At 43.3% G+C, this 24,328-nt stretch overlaps 1 protein-coding gene across 1 annotated transcript in view; it reads right to left on the reverse strand.

The window, feature by feature from the left end:
• Eml1 (echinoderm microtubule associated protein like 1) overlaps positions 1-23,281 on the reverse strand; it is a 70,600-nt gene extending 47,319 nt beyond the window's left edge. The window contains exons 1-2 of the mRNA XM_013017354.1: positions 23,104-23,281; positions 3,435-3,567 (exon numbers count right to left, since the gene is read on the reverse strand). Coding sequence (XP_012872808.1) covers positions 3,435-3,567; positions 23,104-23,260 — 290 coding nt within the window. The 5' untranslated portion in view covers positions 23,261-23,281. The remainder of the gene's footprint in view (positions 1-3,434; positions 3,568-23,103) is intronic.
• Positions 23,282-24,328: the final 1,047 nt, after the last annotated feature.

Genomic DNA, 24,328 nt, shown 5'->3' on the forward strand with positions numbered 1-24,328 from the left:
AAAAACATAATAAATAACATCTGCAGGATGCAGAGAGCCTCCCCACTAACCCAGGTGGGAAATGCAGGAAGTTTATGATATAAAGGCTTGCATATAAAGAAAGATCACAAATTTGTCACCAAAATCATGCCTCAAAGAACTAGAAAAAGAACTAATGAAAACAAGAGTTAGTATAAAGAAGGAACTAGATAAGCTAAAAATTGTTGCTTTCAAGATCAACAATCTGGGTTGGGAAGGTGGCTCAGTGGTAGAGTGCTTGCCTTGCATGCGTGAGGCCCTGGGTTCGATTCCTCAGCACCACATAAGCAGAAAAAGCTGGTAGTGGTGCTGTGGCTCAATTGGTAGAGTGTAGCCTTGAGCTGAAGAGCTGAGGGACAGTGCTTAGGCCCAGAGTTCAGGCCCCACCACCGGGGAAAAAAAAATCAACAAATCTGAGGGCTAGAGGTGTGGTTCAAGCGGTAGACACCTGCCTTATAAATACAAGGCTCTGAGTTCAAACCCCAGTATCACCAAAAAAAGAAAAAAAAAAGAGGAGGGAGAAGATTTAAGCAATTAAAATTAGAACTGAAAGAGGGTAGGTTACAATTGATGCCACAGAAATAAAAAAGATTATAAGATACTACTATGAAAAATCATATGCCAACAAACTGGATAACATGAAAGAAATGAATAAAATCCTAGAAACATATAACCTAACAACACTGAAACATAAAGAAATAAAAATATATGAACCAAACAGACTTACAGTTAGTAAAGAGATGGAAGCCTCGACAATATTCCAGCAAGAAAAGCCCAAGAGCAGATGGCTTCGCTGAGGAATTTCATCAAACACTTAGTGAAAGATTAATACGAATCTTCAAACTCTGCTAAAGATTTGGAGAAGGAACCGTTCCAAATTCATTCTATGAGGCCAGCATTATCCTGATACCAAAACCAGACAAAGATACTACGAGAAAACTAAAGAACAATATCCTTGATGAATACTGATGAAAAAAATCCTCTGCAAAATATCACACTGAATTCATCAGTGCATTAAAAAGACTGTAACATAACGAAGTAAGATTTATACTTGGAATGCAATGATGGCTCTAACTTATGAAAATCTAATGATATAGTATATCACATTAGCAGAAAAAACACCACATGATCATCTCAAGGGATGCAGACAAAGCATTTGACCGAATTCAACCTATTTCAAGGAAAAAAAAAACTTCATCAAACTAGCAGTTGTATACCATGTTCATTGTAGTATTATTCACAGTAGCCAAAATATAAAATAACGCAGTGTCCATCAACAGATGAATGGGGTAAAAAAAAAAAGTGACACACACACACACACACACACACACACACATGCATGCAAATGGAGCCATTGGAGAACACAGGACAGGATCCTCTCCTATGAATTATCTAAAGCAGTCAAAAAACCGTAAAAAAAAAAAATGGGAAGAAGAATCTGCCAAGAGCTATGAAGAGAAGAGAGGGGAGGGGAATTGTTAAATGGGTACAGGATTCCAGCTTTGCAAGTTGAGAAGTTCTAGAGATCTGTTGAACAACAATTTGAATGTATTTAACACTGTGAAACTGAATATACTTTGAAATGGTTAAGACAGTAGATGAAATGGTATACATTTTCACCACAATAAAAATAACAGATGGAAGCCCGAATCTTAAAGAAAAAAGTCAATCTTGTTATCTTTACATCTAGATAAATAAGTCTTGTTTATTGCTGCCAGTTAGAATTCAAAAGGTCATTTTGTGTTGGCTATACGTACAAATGATTCTGATTACGATAAACACTTGTAAAATGAGGCCAAGAATTGTGTTTTGAAAAATCTAAAAGGCACTATGAGACAAATTTTCTTAAAATCACAAAAAAATGAACCATGAAATTCCATGTGATGAAACTCAGAGGAGTATCTACTTGGCCAGGACAGTCCATTCTGTACAAACAATACGTATTTGAAGATGTTGTAACCGTTTAATATGTGCAGCCTCCACATCCATTCTTCGGCTTGACATGATTTATTAGAAACCTAGCCATACCTCATCACTTTTGGCCTAGTTAAACCATCCTCTCTCCTTTACAAGATGGCCCATTTATTCTTCATCTCACTGATCCAAAAATGTACTACTCTAAAGCTTCCACCCATGAAGGACCCAAGTGGCTGGCACCAGACTTGTGCAGAAGAGTTTTCCATTTCCTACATGCTTTCTCTAAATTAGCCAATCCATAACCCCCCCAAGAGAGCCTAGAAAATGATGTCATGAGTCCTAATAAAAGCAGAGTTCTCCCCTGCACCTGACTGCTGGATGAGCACCCTGTGTCAGCCCTGGGGGCTCCCTCTTCTTTCACAGACCTGTGAGGGATAAAATGCTTCGGTGTCATTGAGGTCACCTCTTGTGTGTCACCTGAAAGGGAGCATAAACCTAACTTTTTTTTTCTGGGTTAACCCTGCTCCAAAGAGCAGCGCTCTGGGTCAGGGAAAAACTAGACACAGGTCAGACATAAGCAGCTCCAAGTTTCCTGTGAGCGAGACATAGTGGGACACAGACCTCATGCTTCTCCAGGACAAAATATTTCACAAAAGACCTATTGCAAACATCCACCACCAACCTGCTGAGCCCCAACAGGCTGCAGTTCACAGCTTGCAGGTGAGGTGAGACCTCAACACAAGAGTCGGAAGGAAATGGAGGGGCATAAAAAGATGGCTGGCTGATTTCTACTCTAAATTACAGCAGCACTGACGTCTGTGAGCCCATGGATACCCTCAGAGCACCCACATCTCTGTGTTCATAGGATCACTGACATGTCAATGAACTCCACAAATTCTGCATTTTAGGGCATTCCCATTGAGTAGGCTACAGAGGGATTTGTTCCAGGCTAGCTACACTCCATTACCATCAGGCCTTTGGTTTTCTATAGCCTAATACTTCACACTGGCAATGAGATACAGTATTTTAATATGACAATTATAAATTATAAATAATTATAAATAATCATTGCAAAGTGAAGAACACACTGCAATCTACTTGGCAGACAACCAGCATCTACAGCCCTTAGGTATAATGTAGAAGTGTGGGCTTGCCTAAATTTTATAGAAACAAATTTAAGGCTGCTATGGTAATTTGAATTTTGCTATGTTCTATGTATGGACAAGGGTAAAACATGCTCTTTCTTCCTAGGCTATGAGCCCATTTGTTTTTAGAAAGAGAACCTTTAAGTAAAAATACGAAATTGTACAGGATGGCTCTAGCCAATGAGATTTTACAGACAATTCAGTTAAATCTAAAGCAAGAAGAATTAAGTGCATAGCATTCTTTTGACCACAACACACCAGAGGCTGAATTTTATGTTTTAACTCAGATGAAACAGTGTGGAATGTCAGGAAAGGACAGAGCCTTTTCAATACAGAGGTGCTTCAAAAGTCTACCTTTTGGTTGCCGGTATGGTTATTTCTTTCCTGGACCCGGATGGGGATGGTAGGGAGCCACTGGGTTTCTTTGGTAACACAGTGCCATTGTTGACAGTGGTTCTTAGAGGCAGGGTCTGCACCAGTGGTCTTGCTGTAAGACAAGCACAAGAAAAAATCAGAACTCTACCATTTGAGTCACCCCTTCAACTCTTCGCCTTTGGTTTATTTTTCACCCACTTGTTCCAAGGAATCAGCCTTAGATTATGAACCTTCTACCCTTACCTCCTGAGTAGTGGGATTACAAACATGTAAATTGTGCTTGGTTTGTTTCTGATATAGGTTCCATTAACTTTTTTTGCCCTAGTTGGCCTTGAATTGTGATCCTCCCATCGCTACCTTATACATATCTGGGATTACAGCCATGAGCCAGTATGTCTAGTGCGAGATGTCAATTTTAATTGCTAGCAGGGGAGAAAAAGATGACCTTTCAGCCAGCAGGGAAGAAAAGATGATCTTTCAACAAATGGTGCTCAAACAATGGATCTAGACACTAGCCATATACCCAGCATAAAAATTAGCTCAAAATCAGTGAAAACAGCAAAACTGTAAAATTTTTAGTAGCAAATATCCTTGGGTTTGATGATAAATTTTCAAATACAATACTGAAAATATGTTCCACACATGAAAAATAAATCGTGTGGGTTCAAAAAGTACCTTTATATTTTGCAGTAGCAACTTGAGAGGATGAATATTCAAGTCATAGATTGGGGGGAAATGTTGTTTACAAACTTATATCTGATAAATGATTTATGTGGGAACATAAAAGGAACTCTTATACTTCAACAGTAAGAAAAGAAAAAAAGTGGCCAAAAGATCTGAAAAGAATCTCACCAGAGAAGACACACAGATGGCAAATAAGCACATGAAAAGATGCTCCACCATTCTCTGTCATTTAGGGAAATGTGAATAAAAGCAACAATGAGAAGTCTCATTGTATACCTATTGGATGTAGATGGCGAAAATCCAAAAGACAAACACCAGTGCTCTCTGCTGCTGGGAACAAGATGTGAGACAGCCACTTTGGCAGTTACTTACAAAACTAAATAGCCTTACTATATGATCCAGTAATCAGGCTGACACTGGGTATTACTCAAACGCTCTGAAAAATGAACGTCTACAAAGCCTGCATGTAAATATCTACAGCAGCTCTATTTGTGATTGTCAAGAACTGGAATCAACCAGCATATCCCATAATAGGTAACTAGATAAATGATCTGGTCCATCCACACAGGGCACCATATGATAGAAAGTGATTAAAGTGATATAAAGCAGTGATATAAAAAAAACCCACAGATGAGTCTTAAGTCCACATTGCTATGTGAGGGAAGGAAGGCTGCATGTGTGAGTGGCTCTACTTACAGGACAATCTAGAATGCAGAATCTAAAGATGGAAGGTAATATAAAGATGGGAGACAGATGATGGTTGTGTTGCCAGAGGCTGGGGGAGGGCTGAGTAGGTGAAGTGTGGGAAACACCGATAGCATACAGTGTGGTGGACACAGAACAGGGTAATAGTCAAAGCCCAGAGACCTTCATGCAAGAGTGACCTTTTTTTTTTTTGTCAGTCATGGGGCTGGAACTCTGGGCCTGGGCGCTGTCCCTCAGCTCTTCAGCTCAAGGCTAGTGCTCTACCACTTGAGCTACAGCGCCACTTCCAGCTTTCTGGTGGTTTATTGGAGATAGGAGTCTCACGGTCTCTCCTGCCTGGGCTGGCTTTGAACCGCGATCCTCAGATCTCAGCCTCCTGAGTAGCTAGGATTACAGGTGTGAGCCACCAGCGCCCGGCGCAAGAGTGACCTTCAATGTCTATGAAGAAAGACCAGTTGAAGATGGAGAACCCCATGAAGGAATTCAGATCGTGAAAAAGAATCTAGGGGGCTGGGAAGGTGGCTCAGTGGTAGAGTGCATGCCTTGCATGCCAGAGGCCCTGGGTTCCATTCCTCAGTACCACATAAGCAAAAAGAAAAAAGCCGGAAGTGGCACTGTGGCTCAAGTGGTAGAGCGCTAGCCTTGAGCTGAAGAGCTGAGGGACAGCGCCCAGGCCCAGAGTTCAGGCCCCATGACCGGACCCAAAAAAAAAAACAAAACAAAGAATCTAAACCAAGCACTGGTGGCTCACGCCTATAATCCTAGTAGCTACTCAGGAGGCTGAGATCTGAGGATTGCAGTTCAAAGCCAGCCCAGGCAGTCCATGAGACTCTCATCTCCAATTAACTACTCAGAAAAAGCCAGAAGTAGGGCTGTGGCTCACTAGTCAAGGCTAGCTAATGCTGTGGAGCACTAGCTTTGAGCAAAAGACAGCACCCAGGGACAGCACCCAGGCCCAGAGTTCAAGCCCCAGGACTGGCGCGCGCACGCGCACGCACAGACACACACACACAATTTCTCTCTCCCTCCCCCTCCCCTCACAAATCTAACTGCCAGTTAGAATCTAGTGAATCTCTTACGAATATAACTGCCAGTGTCTCGCAACTAAGACTAGGTACTCAGGAGTTTGAGACTTAAAGGTCATGGGTTGAAGCCAGCTCAGGCAGTAAAAATCTGTGAGCCTCTTATCTCCAATTAACCACAAAAAGCTGGAAGTGAATCTGTTACTCAAAGTGGTAGCATTAGCCTTGAGTATAAAAGCTCTTGGGAGCAGCACCCAGGCCCAAAGTTCAAGCCCCATTACAGATACAGATACACATACAGATACGGATACAAATACAGATAGATACAGATACAAATACACATACACACACACACAAACACACACACACAGAATCTAATTGTGTCACAAATACATGACACCCCTTCTCACCTCTGAGAGGAGGCGAGGGGAACTGTGGGGGAGAGGAACCTCTGTAACAGGTAAGACTGTAGAAAAAGACAGGAGGAAGCAGTTTTGTGATCATAAGATGGGTTAGCAAAGCAGAGGCCACAGTTCACTATTGGGACAGAGCAGCAAAGTATGGGAAGAGGAAGGCAGCGGCCAGGTTCTCACTGTAAGAGAAGAGGTTACAGATAGGGGGTGGGGGTGGCGTCAGGTTCTACTTAAAACCTCAGAATGTGACTTTATTTGGAAATTGGGTCTTTGAAGGTATAATAAAGGAAGGAATTAGATGAGACCAAATGGATTCTATGATCTCTAACTCCAATGAGTGTGTCCTCATGCAAAAACTACTAGCAGCAGGGAGCCAGTCTCAGAGCAGGCTTCCATGAGCATGTGTGGAGCTGGCCCTGTGGACACCTTGATTTTTGGCCCAGTGACACTGGCTTGGGGATTTAGGTCTCTGGAATTGGTAGAGAATGAGTCTCTACTGGTAAAAGGCCCAGTAAGCATGGGTACTCTTCCTTTTGTTGTTTTGTTTTGTTTTGTTTTTGGTCAGTTGTGGGTCTTGAACTCTGGGCCTAGGTGCTATCCCTCAGCTCTTCAGCTCAAGGCTAGCACTCTACCACTTGAGCCACAGTGCCACCTCCAGTTTTCTAAGTGGTTTATTAGTGATAAGAGTCTCACAGACTTTGTTGCCCAGGCTGGCTTGGAACCACAATCCTCAGATCTCAGCCTCTTGAGTAGCTAGGATTACAGGCATGTGCCACCGGTGCACAGCCTCCATTCTTGCTGTACCATCTCTCCAGTTCCTGGTGGCTTCCTGGCACCTAGTACTGCAGTTCTGCCATCTGCTTCTCTTGACTCTGTCCAGACAAATCTCTAATGCTCTTGTCTTCCATCAACAAACCCCACTGGCTTGGGTAGCCTGCTGCACCTGCTACAGAGCACCAGGGCAGCAATGTAATAGCTGAAATAAAGCTAGCAGCAGCTTTCAAACACTTGGGTTAGGCAGAGTGCTAACACTGTGAAACACACTGTATCTGATCTGATTGGCATTAACATGCCTGGTTCAACTTTCATTTTGCCACAAGGTCTTGAGGAGCAGTGGTGGGGGTGGGGGCTGCATCCTCATCTTCCAAGTCTGTGGCGCCAACACTCCATTTTGCCAGTTACTGTTGTGCTTTGATCTCATTCTCTCCATCCAATTTTATTTTTCCTCCCTCCCTCCACCCCCCTCTCTCCCTTCCTCTCTCCACCTTCTCAAGTCAGTCTAGGGGCTTGAACTCAGGGCCTGTGTGCTGTCCCTGAGCATTTTTGCTCAAGGCTAGCGCTCTACCACTTGAGCCATAGCTCCACTTCCAGCTTTTTGGTGGTTAATTGGAGATAGGAGTCTCACAAACTTTCTTGCCCATGCTAGTTTCAAACAGCAATCCTCAGATCTCAGCCTCCTGACTAGCTAGGATTATAGACATGAGCCATGGGTGTCCAGGCCTCTGAGATTTTTTTCAGATGTATGTGTGCCTAGAATGTACATAGAGGGTGCATTAAGGATCAGGGGCCAATCCCCCTGAATCTAGGCCAAGGAGGGCCTGAGAGTCTACATTTCTTTTTTCTTTTTCTTTTTTCTTTTAATTTTTTTGGGTCCTGTCGTGGGGCCTGAACTCTGGGCCTGGGCGCTGTCCCTCAGCTCTTCAACTCAAGGCTAGCACTTTACCACATGAGCCACAGCGCCACTTCCCGCTTTTTTCTTTTTGCTTATGTGGTGCTGAGGAATCGAATCCAGGGCCTCATGCATGCCAGGCAAGCACTCTACCACTGAGCCACCTTCCCAGCCCATGCATTTCTTGATTATATACTAAGAGAGTCTGCATTGCCTGGTTATATACTACTGTTCATGAGAACTACTCACACCATCCTGTTAGAGCCACACCTCCTCCATTCACATACTCCAGCTGGAATGGACTCCATATCCAGCTCCAAAGCCCAGACTGGGCTCTGTCCCTTAGCAGGACACTGTCACATTCTCAACCCTGACGGGCAGAGGGGGTAGGGGTGGGGGCAGGTGTGTGACCTTGGAAGAAACACAGGCTTTAGGAGCAGTATGGACTTTCAATACAGGGACAGGCCAAGCTGAAGGACTCATGTAGAAGGGGCCAAGGGCTCCTTCTGCCAAAGGCAGAAAAACTCTGATTTCTCTCCCTCCCGCTTCTTTCCAATCCCCATCTCTCAATCCTAAGGGAAGAGGAGGCTGAGGAACCTGCTGGCCTGAGCAGCAGGAGACTAAAGCCCATGGAAGCATGGGAATGGCTATGTGCAAACACCATGCCCTTCCATAGAATGACTGAGAAATGGGCTCATTAGATTTCGGTAATACAAACCTTGCTTCTAAGAGACATTATTTTGTCCTTTCAAGGTCATGACTAAGTTGTTAATTCTTAAGTTACAGCTTCAAAATCCAGTCTCATAATCTGATTATTGTCCTTCTCCTACAGGTGGAAATGGGATTTAAAAAGTTGATGTAAGAAAAGTTAAGCACATGCAGCAGGCTTTCCCAGAGTGTATAATAAATTTTATATTAAAACATAATAGAGTCAAGCTGAGGATGTGGCTCAGTAGTATTTGCCTAGTATCTCTGTCTCTGTCTCTGTCTCACTGTGTCTGTGTCTGCTTCTGTCTGTCTCTCTCTGACACACACACACACACACACACACACACACACACACACACACCAGAGTAGCATCAAAAGCAGACAGACTATTGAAATCCTGCTGAGAACCCATGAAGGGAAGCGAGGGTGGAGGGGGAGAAGGGAGGAAGGGTAAGGTACACGAGGACCACTCTTTGAATGAAGAAGCTGGAAAGATCCGCACTTTGTCAAGGTCTAATTTTGTCTAGTACTCCCATCTGGATGGAACCCTTGAAGTTTTATTACCACTGGCTTCTTTAACAGCTGCAGCACCTGCAGCTCCCACAACTTAGTAAGCACTGATGTGCACATGACATTCAGCCATGTTTTCCTCATCTTACCATATTAAAAAACTATTAGCCACTAAAAGCCAACCAAATTTGGCTTTGGGAGAAGCAAAAAGACCTCCTAGTGTCTGCCGTGATTTGGACATGAATTCCTCTCCAAAGGCCTGAGTGCTGAAGGCTTGGTCCCTTGCCTGCAGCAGGACTGAGAGGTAGCTCCTGAGAGAAGGCAGGTAGGTCATTCAGGGCAGGCCCTTAAAGAGGATGCTGTGACTCTGGTCTCCTGTACACTCTCTTGCTTCCTAGCCTCTATGAGGTGACCAGGCCTCCTCCACCATGTGCTCCCATGCTGCCACAGATCCAAAGCAACAGGGTCAAGCAATCATGAACCAGAACTTCTGAAAACATACCTTCCAATAATCATCTCCTCCTTTTAAGCTGATTATCTCACGTATTTTGTTACAGTGCCAGAAAGCTGACTTTTCAGTGTTCATTCCGACTGAGTGCCCATCATGGATCAGTAGGATGGCAGGAAGAAAGAATGGCTGTAGTGAATAATTTTCAGACAAATGCTCCTTTAAGCAAAGAAGAGAGCCGGGCGCTGGTGGCTCACGCCTGTAATCCTAGCTACTCAGGAGGCTGAGATCTGAGGATCGTGGTTCAAAGCCAGCCCGGGCAGGAGAGACCATGAGACTCCTATCTCCAATAAACCACCAGAAAGCTGGAAGTGGCGCTGTAGCTCAAGTGGTAGAGCGCTCGCCTTGAGCTGAAGAGCTGAGGGACAGCGCCCAGGCCCAGAGTTCAAGCCCCACCACCGACAAAAAAAAAAAAAGATAAAGCAAAGAAGAGAAACCACACTAGTGGAGGTTCCTACTCTTTGGGAGTAGAGAAGAATGAATGAATCCCTAGCTTCCAGATGGTACTCTGGTGAATGAAAGAGTTTTTCTTTTTTCAAGTAACATTTTAATTGTTCTTCAAGGTAAAACAGAGAAGGAGAACTCCGCAGAAAAAAGGAGCATGATAAATGTTCGGTCAAGAGTGTCCTTAGTGGAGGGCCAGCAAGAAAGCTGGAACCCTAGGATTCAGGGGCAGAAAATGCTCCTGAGGCAGACAGGACTGGGCTTACTGGGACCTTGGCTTAACCATGGAGTGGAGGAGGGCCTCGGCCCAGCTCACTCCCCAGCTTCTTTCTACAATAAGAAGACAATGCCACCTTGCAGGTTGTTGTGAGGGCTGGGAATGAGGAAGGGAAGTGCCTGGCACAAAGGAGGCACCAGGAAAGTGTGGCTAATATCTTGTGCTGCATATACTCTGGTAAAATGCTTCCTTTTGGACATCAGAGTGAGATTGAGTATTATGTGAAAAGAATGGAATGCAGCATTTAAGTTACAGTCAGGAAGAGTGGGGGACCCAAGGCAGAGCCCATAGCTGCAACCACACCAGGAGAGTTAGAAAACCTTGATATATATCCTCTCCCTGGACTGACACTTCTTGTACCTCTTCCCAGGCAATGGGAGGCAGCAAATGGGGTGCAGGATGAGGACTCAAACCCCTGAGGAACCTGTCCTATCCTGGAAAAGTACAAAATGCCTGATACATGAAGCCACATGCCGCAGAAAAGGCCGCTCAGGGCTGGTTGAGCAAATAACAGTCCAACTTTCTTCGAGGATGAGCCCCTGTATCACCATGTGGCCTCCAGGATAAGGCACAGGGCAGCAGACGGTGTCAGTCACCTTGTACCTATTGTACTAGAAGTATGAAGATCTATAGCAGGCTAGAAACCCTAATACTTCCTTTAAAACTTTAAACAACAACAAAAAAAAAACAGCTATCAATCTGCCTGTAATCCCAGCCATTTGAGAGTCAGAGATCCCAATAATCGAGGTTGAAGGCCAGCACAAGCAAAAAAGTTAGTGAGACTCCATCTCAATCCATAAACCAGGTATAGTGTGGTTCCAGTGTGGCAGGGTGTAGGTAGGAGGATCAGTCTGAGGCTTAGCCTAGGCATAAACACATAACTATTTGAAAAGTCACTAAAAAAGAAAAAAAAGGCTGGAGATGTAGGTCAAATGGTGGAACACTTTTTTAGCAAATGTGAGGCCCTAAATTCAAACGCCAGTACTGTCAAAAAAGAAAATAATCAAAATGCTAAAGTTGTAATATACTGTCCAACAGGCAGATGATCTGTCCATCATGTAATGTTTTCATTTATATTTTACAGCTTGGGTCTAGTAGTGCAAGAATCCTGTAATGTTAAGAATTCCAGCCAGGCTCTGGAATTCCAGCTTCTCAGGAAGCTGAGATTTGAGGATTGCAGGTCAGTACATGTAGGAAATTCCATGAGCGTCTCATCTCCAATTAACCACCAAAAAGCTGGCAGTGAAGCTGTGGTTCAAGTGGTGAAGCACCAGCTTTGAACAGAAAAGGCTGAGGAAGAGTGCAAGGCCCAGAATTCAAGTCCCAGTACTAGCACAAAACAATCAAACAAAAAAGAGTTCCATATGATAGAAATATTTGCAGAAAAATGGGTAAGTGAACTGACTTCACAAAGTAATTTACTAGCAACCTATTGCCCAGCAACCAATAACTGAATAAACAAGATGTTGCATGTAGCAGAATATTACTTAGACATAAAAAGAAGTTATGCATGCTACAACATGGATGCCCCTGGGAAACAATTATGCTAATGAAGGAAGATGGAGAAGTAAGGCCATGTGTTGCAGGAGTCCTCACAGAACACAGCTGGGGCAGCAAATCCACAGAGACTCAAAGTGGATTAGTGGTTGCCAAGGCCTGGGGATTGGGGGAGGGGTGGGATGGGACAGAGTGGGAAGAAAGCATCAAAAATGATTGTGAATGGGTACAGGGTTTCTTTTTGGGTGATAAAAATTTTCTACAATTGAAGAATGGTAATGATTTTATAAAATTGGTAGCATATTAAAACCCAAAGCATACACCCTGAAAACATTACAGGACAGAATAGGAGAAACCCTAGGTCTCCTTGGCACAGGCCAAAATTTTCTTAATAGAGACCCAGAAACACAACAAATCAAAGAAAGGTTAGACAAATGGGATTGCATGAAGCAGCAGAGTTTCTGCATGGCAAAGGACATAGCTAGCAAGATCAATAGAAAGCTCACGGATTGGGAGAAGAACTTCACTAGCCATACAACGGACAAGGGTCTCATATCTAAAATATACTTGGAACTCAAAAAAATCCCCCAAACAACAAATCCTCAAAGAAACAACTGCCCGATAAATAAGTGGGCTAAATACTTAAAGAGAAACTTTTCTGAAGAGGAAGTAAGAATGGGCAATAGACACATGAAGAAATGCTCAACCTCTCTAGCCACAAATGAAATACAAATCAAAACAACATTGAGATTCCACCTCACCCCAGTTAGAATGGCTAGAATCAAGAACTCTAATAACAACAGATGCTGGAGGGGATGTGGCCAGAAGGGAAACCTATTGCATTGTTGGTAGGAGTGTAAACTTGTTCAACCCCTTTGGAAAGTAGTATGGAGGTTCCTCAAAAGACTCTACATAGAGCTCCCCTATGACCCAGCAATCCTACTTTTGGGCATTTACCCAAATGATCACAAACAAGGCCATATTAAAGCTACCAGCACAACTATGTTTATTGCAGCATTATTTGTCATAGCTAAGATATGGAACCAACCCATTCATCCATAGATGAATGGATCAAGAAAATGTGGTATACACATCGAATTCTATGCCTCCATCAGAAAGAATGACATCGCCCCATTGTTAGGAAATGGAAAGACTTGGAAAAAATTATATTAAGTAAAGTAAGCCAGGCCCAAAGAAACAGAGGCCCCATGGTTTCCCTTATTTGCATTGACTAGTATATGTCTGGGACAAGCTTCAGAAAAGGTCAGATATGGGGCTGAAAAGTTGGCTCAGTGGTAATGTGCTTGCCTCACATGCATAAGGCCCTGGGTTCGATTCCTCAGCACCACATAAGCAGAATAAAGCCAGAAGTGGCATTGTGGCTCAAGTGGTGGAGCGCTAGTCTTGAGCTGAAGAGCTGAGGGACAGCGCCCAGGCCCAGAGTTCAGACCCCATGACCGGACCCAAAAGAAAAGGTCAGATAATATGATGTTAAGCGAAATGAACCCCAAGATGGGGACACAAGTGGTTTTTATCTTCCTAGCTATTATTTCTAATGTATTTATAAGGTACCATGTGATTTTTTTTGTTGCTTTGTACATCCCTCCCCCATGGTATAACCCCTGTTTTTACTGTATTTGATGTTGGTATAATTTGGAGAGGAGAAGGGAAAAAACAAATTGTTTTTTGGGATACAGATTGATACAGATTGACCCACTGCAACAATGAGATGTACAAGATGCTATGTCAAAAAATGAACTTTCCAATTTTGGGGAGTGAGGTGGGGGGAGTGTAGCTGAGGAGGCAGGAGGGAAAGGCTGGTAGGGGAAAAACATAGGAGGCAGCAACAATGCTAGATAAGAAATGTACTCATTACCTTGCTCATGTAACTATAACCCCTCTGTACAGTATTTTCACAAGTAAAAAGTTAATTTAAAAAAGTAAAAGGGTAAAATATGTGAATTTTAGCCCAATAAAACTGCTATTGAAAGTAATATATCACCAGGTGCTGGTGGCTCATGCCAAAAATCCTAGCTACTCAAGAGGTTAAGATCTAAGGATCACAGTTCAAAGCCAGCTTGAGCAGGAAACACTATGAGACTCTTATCTCCAATTTAACCCAAAAAAGCTGGAAGTGGAATTGTGGATCAAGTGGTAGAGCACTAGCCCTCAGCAACAAAGCTCAGACTTCAAGCCCTAGTACTGGCAAAAAAAAAAAAAAGGCACTAGCTCCAGATGCTGGTGGCCATGCCTGTAATGCTAGCTACTCAGGAGGCTGAGGCCTGGCGGGTCGCAGTTTGAAGTCAGCACAGCCAAAAAAACAAAAGCCCGTGAGACTCCATCTCTAATAACCAGTAAAGCACTGGACTTGGAGGTATGGCTCAAGTATGAGTGCTTGCTTGCCGCGACCGGACCCCCACCCCCAAAAAAAAGAAAAGAAAGAAAGTTGAGTGCAACCCCTGGTGCTGGCACAAAGGAAAATACAAATAATTAATTTAGGCAGTTAGGGAGTCTGAATGCTGACTTGATATCTGATGATGATAAGAATTTTTGTTGTTCGGTTGGTCATGGGGCTTAAACTTAGGACCTGGGCACTGTTTCTGAGCTCTTTTGCTCAGGCTAGTGCTCTACCACTTTGAGCCACAGCTCCACTTCTGGTTTTCTGGTGGTTACCTTGAGATAAGAGTCTCATAGACTTTCCTGCCGGGGCTGGCTTTGAACCGTGATCCTCAGCTCTCAGCCTCCTGCATAGTTAAGATTACAGGTATGAGCCACCAGCACCAGCAGGAAAAATGTAAGAATAATGGTATTTTGTCCTTTTATTTAAAAGTCCTTTTACCTTAGAAACATATAATTATTTCTGAATAAAATGATGTGATGTCATGGATTTGTCTTAAAACATATAAATTTTTTTTAATAGCTAACTGGAGATAAGAATCTCACAGACTTTCTTGCTTAGGCTGGCCTCAAACCCCAATCCTCAGATCTCAGCTTCCTGAGATCTTAATAGCTAGGACTACAAGTGTGAGCTACTGGCACCTGGCAAAATAATCTTTCTTAATCTCTGAAAGGCTAAAACCACCTACTAAACCTTTCCCATAAATCATGAAAAATACCCATCTAACAGGGGAGAGCAATGAGAAAAACAGATGACATCGGTGTGTTCTGCCTGAAACAGCAAAAGAGAGAAGTGCTTTTTCTGTAACTCAACAGTTTGAGGGGGATGAGAAGAGAGAGCAGGAGATAGAGAGAGGAAGAAAGCCATTTCCCTCGTAGTGGAGCAATGGAGGGGGCGTTATCATTATTCACTCATCTCACTGTGGGCAAACAAACTTAAAAGTTTTAGTTAGTTATACCTATCTAATAAAATCTGCAAGGAGACCTCATGCTCCGTTCAATACTCTGTACAAGGGGGCATTGTCATGAGCTATTCTATTTGGAATATGTTACAAATCCAATTAAACCTTGAGGGAAAACAAGTCATACATCTACTCATTTAACTATTTGGCCTCCAACTTAAGTGTCCAGTGAGTATCATTGTCACAGTAGTTCATCCTTTGTCCTGCTGTTTCTGTCATTCCCTTTCCCTTCCATGGATCAGATAAATTTATATACAAGACAAAGGGTACAGAAAACTAAAACAGAAAAAGTAGAAATAACTGCATATATAACATAATAAGAACCTCTTGTTTCCAATTCTTGGAGTTCACTTCGATACACTTCATTATATATGATCTTATACAACTTCGGGGAGGGAGTAGGGAGGAGTAAGCGGGAGAAAATGAGGGAGGGGTAACAGTGTTTATAAAGAAATGTACTCATTACCTTACTTATGTAACTGTAGTCCCCCCACCCCCCACCCCCGTTTATCACCTTTACTACAAAGATTTTTAGAAAACACTTGGGCTTGATCGGAATGATTCTAATTTAAGCAATATTGCTAAGACTCATGCACAGAGAAACAGATGGGATGGCAGAAAGAGTTCTAGTTCAGCCAGGGCCTTGGGTAGGTCCCAGGTCTGTCTCAGACAGCTGTGAAACTTGGGGTGAAGTAGTTGGCCTCCTGCAGATTGCTTCCTGATCAGTAAGGTGGCATAATTGTACCTGCTACATGGAACATAGAGTCATGGCACAAGGTGACAGAGCAAAGCCACTGAATCCAGCACTTGGCCGGCTGATGAGCGGTGGTGACAGATGGTGGCTGTGCGTGTTACTGTGAGGATGGGGAGAGGTGTTAAGCTAACACAGGCTCCTCACAGCCACTCTGCAGCCACCCAGGGACAGGCTGTGGGGGCAGACAGAGGAGGTCACAGGGCTTCCATGTCTTGGAATGACAGGGCTCACTTGCTTAATGATCTCTAACAGAAGACTTTGGTTCTACTTAGTAATTTTCTCATCTATTAATTCATGAAGTTATTAATATAATCATCTATAAAGTTAATATAATTCTTGATATGTAATTATTCTCTAGGACTATATAAACCTATAAATATACTTCTAAATATGGCCATTTATATATAATTAATGGATCCATTCATGTATAGGACCAATAAAAAAAGTATTCAGACAAGCTCCTAATTGCAGCCTAAATGATGAAGTCAAATTTAGAATAAGAAATCTGAACTACTTACAGATTACCACATCATAAAATGGATAATGCCAACTACATGAAAGAATGATTGATATTAATCTATATTTTACATGCAAATATTGCAGCACTGGGGAGAGTGTTGGGGGAGGGAAAGTGGGAAAAAAATGAGGGAAGGGGTAGGTAACAAGTTTGACAAGAAATGTACTTATTTCCTTACTTATGTAACTGTAACCCCTCTGTACATCACTTTGAGAATTAAAAAAATATTTTAGCACTGCAATGAAATTGGATATGCACAAAACAGACTTGTGATTAAATAAACCACAAACCACACCTGCTCTTCCTCCTGAGGTCTCGCTGGAGTGGGCCTCAGTCTCCTTACATTGGCCCCTACTGTTGACTTCAGATTCAATAGTAAGACAGAAGTGATTTATGACAGGAGGCTAAGACCTAGGAAGTCACAAAATAAAGCCAGCCTGGACCAAAAAGTCCCCAGACTCTATTCCCATTTGATCAGCTATAAGCTGGACTGGAAGTGTGGCTCAAGTGGTAGAGTACCACCAGGAGCAAGCGAGAGAAATCTTGAGGCCCCCAAAGTTTAAGTGCTGGTACAGGCAGGAAAAAAAAAAAGCAGTGATTCCTCCTGCTTACAAAGGAATACATACCACAAAATTTTTAGAAACAAACTAAAAGTATAAAAAAGAAGCAAGTTATAATCATATTTTAGAAAAAAAATCTGTCTGACCTTTGGTATATTTCATCCCAGTCTTGTTTGCATATACTATTCTTTAGTTGAAATGCTAGTATATAGTTTCATGTCCTTGCAATACATAAATATGTTTTCTCTGGTTACTGGTAACAAACTTTGCTTTTTTGTAGGGAGTCGGGGGTGGGGAACCAGGGTCTTACTAAGTAGCCCAGGCTGTCCTAAAACACATGATCCTCCCATTGGCCTCCAAGTACTGGGACTACAGGTGTAAGCCACCATGTCTGGCTGCAACACAAACATTTTTAATGACAATATAGGATTTAACTGTGTGGAAATATCACACTTTTCTGACCTTGCCCCAGCTGCTTGCCACCCTCTACTGTTTCTATCCCATCTGTCTCCATGGTAAACCCCTTCACCAAGAATTTGTCTGTGTTTATAGCCATAATGTACCCCTAAAAGAGATCTTGTGCATTGTACTCTGCTAGCTCTGGGTATGGCCTTGCTCCAATCACATCTGGAAGAGCTTCACCTTTAGCAGGAATTTTAGGAACATGTGTCTCCATAAACTGTTCGATTCTCTTTCCTCTGCTGTCTGGAAACCCAAATTCAGCACAACTGCAACATGACAAATTGCTGAATCCAAACATAAGCTCAGCACGAGGAAAGCTAACTTTGCAGGCTGAGGTTCTTCTGTTAGATGCGTCTTAATTGAAACAAAACAAAACAAACAAAAAAAAAAACTCCCACAGGAAGAAGAAAAAGGAGAAAGCAAAACCTGGAGAGCTGACACGGAGATGGAGTAAATACTGAACCCAGTATTTACTGGGTTTACTTTACCAGCAGTAGTTGCTGGTAACAAACAGCTGGATAATTAGTTCAAGCTGATCAATCAGGAGCTAGAATACACTGCCGAGGAGGGAGAGCATGCAGAATGTCACCTGCTCTGAATGGACTGTGTGTCCAAGGGTGCGGCCATCATGGCCTGACTCAGGGAGCCAGGAACGCAGTCTGCTGGTAAAGCACCTTCCTGAGACCAGTAGTCACTGTTATCCTAGTTAAGTGGCACAAAGAATGATAAAAATAGGTCAAAGATCAGAAGTCATGACATCTTTTTTCAATAAGTACTGTCCTGGGAAAGAATTATTGGATCAATTGAATGAACTGTCCCTGTAGGTCAATTCTTCAACTGAACAATTTGTCCCTGTAAGTCAAACTATTTAACTATTTAACAAACTTTTTAGCCCTTGTGGAGCAAATTCAGATTTTATTTTTTTAGCAATTTCATTTTTGAGAAAACTTCCATTATATCTCTCCCAGTGAAGAGATGTTTATCTGAAGGTTCACAGCAGCCCAGTACTGTCAAAGCTTCAAACCTACCAGCCAGTGACTCCTTTCAGCAGTGTATTTGGTCATTCTTGGTTCCTGACCAGCCTGCAGTGGATCCTATGACACTTGCATAGTTGCCACTGGTAGACATGTACTCTCCCAGAATTCTCTGAATGATCCCTGAAAATGTAGCTTCATCTTCTGTGCTATGGGTGATGGAAGTCACAGCAGAAACAGCGATTGCTCCTGAATCTCCAGCCTGTCTTATGGGTGAGTCTCTGTTGTGTGTGCCAGCAGCTATATGTTACAGACATAGAGCAATGAGGAAGGCTATGAGAGGGATCCATCAACATATCCTGTGCTCACATTCAGATGAAGATGAGTTTATGTGGTGCTTCAGATCAGAGACAATGCTCTCAATTCCCATTTGCGACACAGAACAGAACCATTGCTTGCTGACTAAAACATCTCTTTTCTCTGCGTACCTCTGAGCAACTTCCTGTTTAATTACATGCACTTGTGTGTGCATGTGTTTGGGTGTGCATGACAGTCCTGGGGCTTGAACTCAGCACTGTACCTAAGCTTTTGCTACCACTTGAGCCATAGATACACTACAGGCTTTTTGGATAGGTAAGAGTCTAATGGACTGGCTTTGAAATGTGATCCTCAGATCTCAGCCTCCTAAGTAGCAAGGATTACAGGCGTGAGCCACAGGCACCTGGCTTCATATGCTACTTTGACTTTTGGGGCCAGCCACTGTCTTTTGTACAAATATCAAGGGACAGATCTTCCAAGTGAGTACGTCTGAGAAACAAACTGCTCATTTGATCCAAATGATTGTCGGTGGACTCACAGAAAGTACTGAAGCTAGTCAGTGCTAATGAGTGAACAGGGGCTGTCACAGCCATGTATCAGGTGCTAAACACTTGGACAGCTCCCTGTGCTCACAGGTGAAAGGCTCAGGGTCTGATTCCTGGGGCACAGGCATCACTGCTTTACTAGGCACATGGCACAAAGGTATACACCTAAAAGTCCAACACTGAACCCTAATTTTCTGATCCCTAAACTTGTAGAGAATAAGCTATTAATATTTAAATATTAGGATGCTATGTGTCCAGTCTGCTTGAAATCTATATCAGGACAGAAAGCCAAAATATTATAAAGTGATACCAGTAAAACAGATTGAGCATTCCTGATCCAAGCTCCAGATGCTCAAAACCTGAAACTATTTTGAGAACTGACATGATATAGGGTAGAAAATTCCACACTGGATTTCATATGACAGGTTGCAATAAAAATGCAGGCCGCAAAAAGTATTGTATAATGTTGCTTCAGTTACTTGAATCTCCTCCAAAGGCCTACACGGTAGAAACATGAAGAGGTGGCATCAAAACCAACAGGCATCAAGCTGGTCAGTGGGGAAACACCTTTGAAGACAACTATAGAGCCCCAGCCCCTTCCTTTTGTTTTTCCAATTCCCAGCCATGTGCTGAGCAGATCAGCCATGATCTGTGCCCAGATGTATTACCTCATCTCTGGTCTAAACCAACACTGCTCTCCAATCATGGACTGAAACCTCCAAAATTATGGGCCAAAATAAAGCTTTTCCTCTTTAGGAACTGATTACAGTAACAGACATGAAGCAACATCATTCTCTTCAGGCTATGTGTATAAGGTAACAGGAAACCTAAGTGAATTTAGGGGTATCATTCCCAACAGAGCTCATTGTGTATATGCAAATATTCCAAAATCTTTCAAAAAACATCTGAAATTCTTCTGACCTAAGCATTTTTAACCTGCCATGATGCGATCTTTTAAAAACCAAAGGAGGCTCTCCTAAAACCTATCTTGTCTAGAAGATCCCCTGCTAATCCTTGACAGCAGGGTACCAGCTATGCAGACTGAGGGGAGGACGTCATGACCCACAGGGCAGCTTTGTGAACTTCAGAGAGAGCACCCAGGGCTTCTGATACAGGGGCTACCCACCACCTTCATCTGCTGCACCCCAATTTACTGCACCAGGCAACCAGTTGCACAGAGTAGGAAACGTGGTGTGCTCAGTAGGGCCACCACGCCCCTCCCCCACTTTCTTGTAGTCTTCATCATCTTCTATTCTCCAGCCTGCTTCCAGACCCCAGGCTTTTTTTTTTTCATTTAGGAAAAGAATATTTTTAATTTTTTAAATTGTTATTAGAGGGCTGGAAAGGTGGCTCAGTGGTAGAGCACTTGCCTTGCATGCATGAGGCCCTGGGTTCAATTCCTCAGCACCACATAAGCAAAAAGAAAAAAGCTGGAAGTAGCGCTGTGACTCAAGTGGTAGAGCGCTAGCCTTGAGCTGAAGAGCTGAGGGACAGCGCCCAGGCCCAGAGTTCAGGCCCTACGACCAGACCCCCCCCCAAAAAAAATTGTTATTAGAAAAGTCATATACAAAGGACCTATAGTTAGGTAAGGAGTACATTCCTTTCCTTGATCTCTCCCAGTTGAAAGTAATATTTTTTTTGGTGGGGGGGGTCCGGTCATGGGGCCTGAACTCTGGGCCTGGGCGCTGTCCCTCAGCTCTTCAACTCAAGGCTAGCGCTTTATCACTTGAGCAATAGCGCCACTTCCGGCTTTTTTCTTTTTTCTTATGTGGTGCTGAGGAATTGAACCCAGGGCCTCATACATGCAAGGCAAGCACTCTACCACTGAGCCACCTTCCTAGCCCCTGAAAGTAATATTTTTAAAACTATGAAAATGTTGTTTCTCTCAGAAGTTTTGTTAAAATTAATTCATGCCACTTATATTGTCTTTTCCCCAACTTAGTCTAAAGCTCCAGGGGGAAGGGAAGGTGGGGGAAAATGAGGAAGGGGTTAACAATGTTTGACAAGAAATGTACTCCTTACCTTGCTTCTGTAACTGTAACCCCTCTGTAAATCACCTTTACAATAAAATAAAATAAAATTTTAAAAAAACCTCTGAAGCTTCGTGGAAGTCAAGTACTTCCAATGTGCCCTTTGGGATATGGTAGTCATCAGATTTACTTTTGGAATGCTGAGTAGGTCAAGAATACCTAAAATAACCTGGTTTCTATTTTAAAATACCCCAATTGCTTTGTAACATAAAAGGAGAAAAAGATTACTTTAAAGAATTTTTCAAAATACAGACATCGAGAGAACACATGGATCTCACATGGGACTGCCCACACCTCTAAAGGAAGGATAAGGAAGGACACTTCCTTCCAGATGTGTGAAAACACAGCCAGCCAGGATTTGAGAAAGAGCTAATCAGAGGATATTAGACCATCTTCTTTTGATTAAGGAAAACCCAAATAAAAAGGAAGACATTCTTTAAGGGACATTGACAGGCCTCAGTCTCAGAATGTTTGACAAGCAGAGGGATTTTGCTCTCAAGATGAAGCACAGTCCAGAAACGAGTCCCAGCAAATCATGAGAACTGCACACAAATGCAGACATTAGGGTACTGATACTGAGTGGGCGGGGATTTATGAGGTGTTTCATTTCTAATACTTTAAGAGGGTCCCTAAGAAGTTTCTTAAGTCAAGTATTATTTCTTATGCCTCATCCTCAGAAGAGTTCTGGGGATTGAAACAATGGCTTAACTTGCCAGAAATCCACTAGTAGAGATCTCTGGGTTGGGCTATGTCCCCATGGATGGCAGAGAAGCCCTCAAAGAAACAGAAGGGGCCAGGAACACTGGCTCACACCTGTAATCCCAGCTACTCATGAAGAAGAGACAGCATTTGCGATAGAAGTTTAAGGCCAGCCCAGGCACAAAGTTAGTGAGATCTCTCTTCAACTCTAAGCCAAGCCTGGTGGCATAGCCTATGGTCCCAGATACAAGGGAGGCAAAGGTGGGAGGATTATAGCCCCAGGTCAACCAGAGCAAAATAACATGAGATTCTATTGGAAAAAAAGGCTAGGTGTGTGGCTCAAGAGGTACAGTGCTTGCCTATTAAGCATGTAAGTCCCTGAGTTCAAATCCCTCAGTGCTGCTGAATAAAAAGAAAAAGAAAAAGAAGCAGAAAGCACAGCCTGTGTGGCTTACCAGCCAGGAGAGGTAAGTTAGCTAGAAACATCGTCAGGACTCTGAGCTCCGCAGAGGAAGTGCCAGGCACCCCACTGTGCCCAGACCCAAGGCCTCCCACATGGCATCCGAGTGACTGTTTGCTGGACCTCACTCCATGACAGTACAAGCTGAGGACACAGAAGAGATGAGAATTACCAGAAAATGCTCTAGATGGAGCAGCCTCCATGGAGGATGTGAAGAAGCACCATGCCTTCTGCCAGCTCTCTCAAGATCTGCCCAGGGAATCTTAACTGCATTCTTGGTGGCTGATTTGGATGTCCCATTCTGTGATTCGAAGGACTTTTAAAAACCACCTATAAATATATACCCATGGGCAGCACAGTTCAGTACTATCACATCAAAAAACATTACCTGGTGGGATTCCTTTGGCCAGGCTAAGATGCTGAATTGTGATTCTGAGTTTGGGGTGTGTCTCAGTATTAATATGTGGTATATTCTGATGAGCAGGAATCTTCCGTAAGAGCAGTACTGCCCATGACGCTGCACAAACACCTACCTTTGGTAGGTCCCTTCCGGTTAAGTACAGCCTGCTGCTCTTCTGTGATGTTCAGCCGTCGAACCACGTCAGCCAGCGCGGACTTGAGCAGTTGGATGTCATCTTCTTGCATCTGGACTCGCTGCTCCAGAGAAGCAATGCGGTCTGACACCTCCATGCTGCTGGCGGCAGACGCACTGTCATCTAAACCGAAGGAAAGGATCACACGAGCAGATTTAGGAACAAGTGCTAACATGTGGCTTGAACGTAACACAATTCACAAGCCAAAGGCAACAGCTTGTACACGGAATCACATGAAATCATTTGTTGTCCAGGGTTACAACTCTTCGTACTATGAGTCTTTGCTTCTCCATCTCCATGCTTCTTGTTTTCAACTGTGGTCTTGATTGGCATTAGATTGTTTCACATGCGGGTCAACCTATTTCCTTTTCCCTAACACAGCAGAGAACCTGAGAAGTGAGTGGGCTGTCTGTGTATGCTTCGAACACCTCAGCCCTGCATATTCACTCAGCTGGCTTTCCAGCTTTTACTCCAGCAATGCTGATGGACACGTGGTCAGTCACATGACCATAAGCCACATGACCCATCTGTCTGGATCTGAAGGACGGGGCACTGAGTGGGCATGTCTGCTTGACAAGCACACTCTTGGAGCAGTCATGGTTGCTTATCCAGAACCCCAGTTCCTAACGGCTTAGCAGGCTTACAAGGCTCCAAGGGCCCTCCTTGCCATTCTGACCTTCATTCCCAAGCTGCAGCCATATAGGCCTCTTCCTGCCCTGGAGCTTGGTGCCTGCTACCGCCTTTGCATGGTACTTTTCTCACCAGCTCCTTGAAGGACCCAATTTATGTTCTTCGGCTCTCAACTTAAATTGAAGTTCTTTAAAGAATCTTCCCTAAACCTTATTTGGCCAGGTATAGTGGTTCACGGCTGTAATCCCAGCTACTCAGGAGCCTGAGATTGGGATAATCAGAGTTGAGAGACCAGCTCAGGCAAAAAGTTCAGGAAGCCTCATCTCAATTAATCAAAAGCTTGCTAGAGTGGCACACATCTGTCACCCCTGCTCTACAGGAAGCACAAATAGGATTACTCTACGTCTGAGCAAAAAGCAAGAGCCTATTTATAAAAAGTAGTTACTTTCTATCTCACTGACTTATTTCATAGCATGCACTGTGAATTATCATTATCTTTCTGGCTTCTTTATTCTCCACATCTCTCAACTAAAGT

Source organism: Dipodomys ordii, unplaced genomic scaffold (genome assembly GCF_000151885.1).
Source record: "Dipodomys ordii isolate 6190 unplaced genomic scaffold, Dord_2.0 Scaffold2, whole genome shotgun sequence".
NCBI classification, from domain to species: domain Eukaryota; kingdom Metazoa; phylum Chordata; class Mammalia; order Rodentia; family Heteromyidae; genus Dipodomys; species Dipodomys ordii.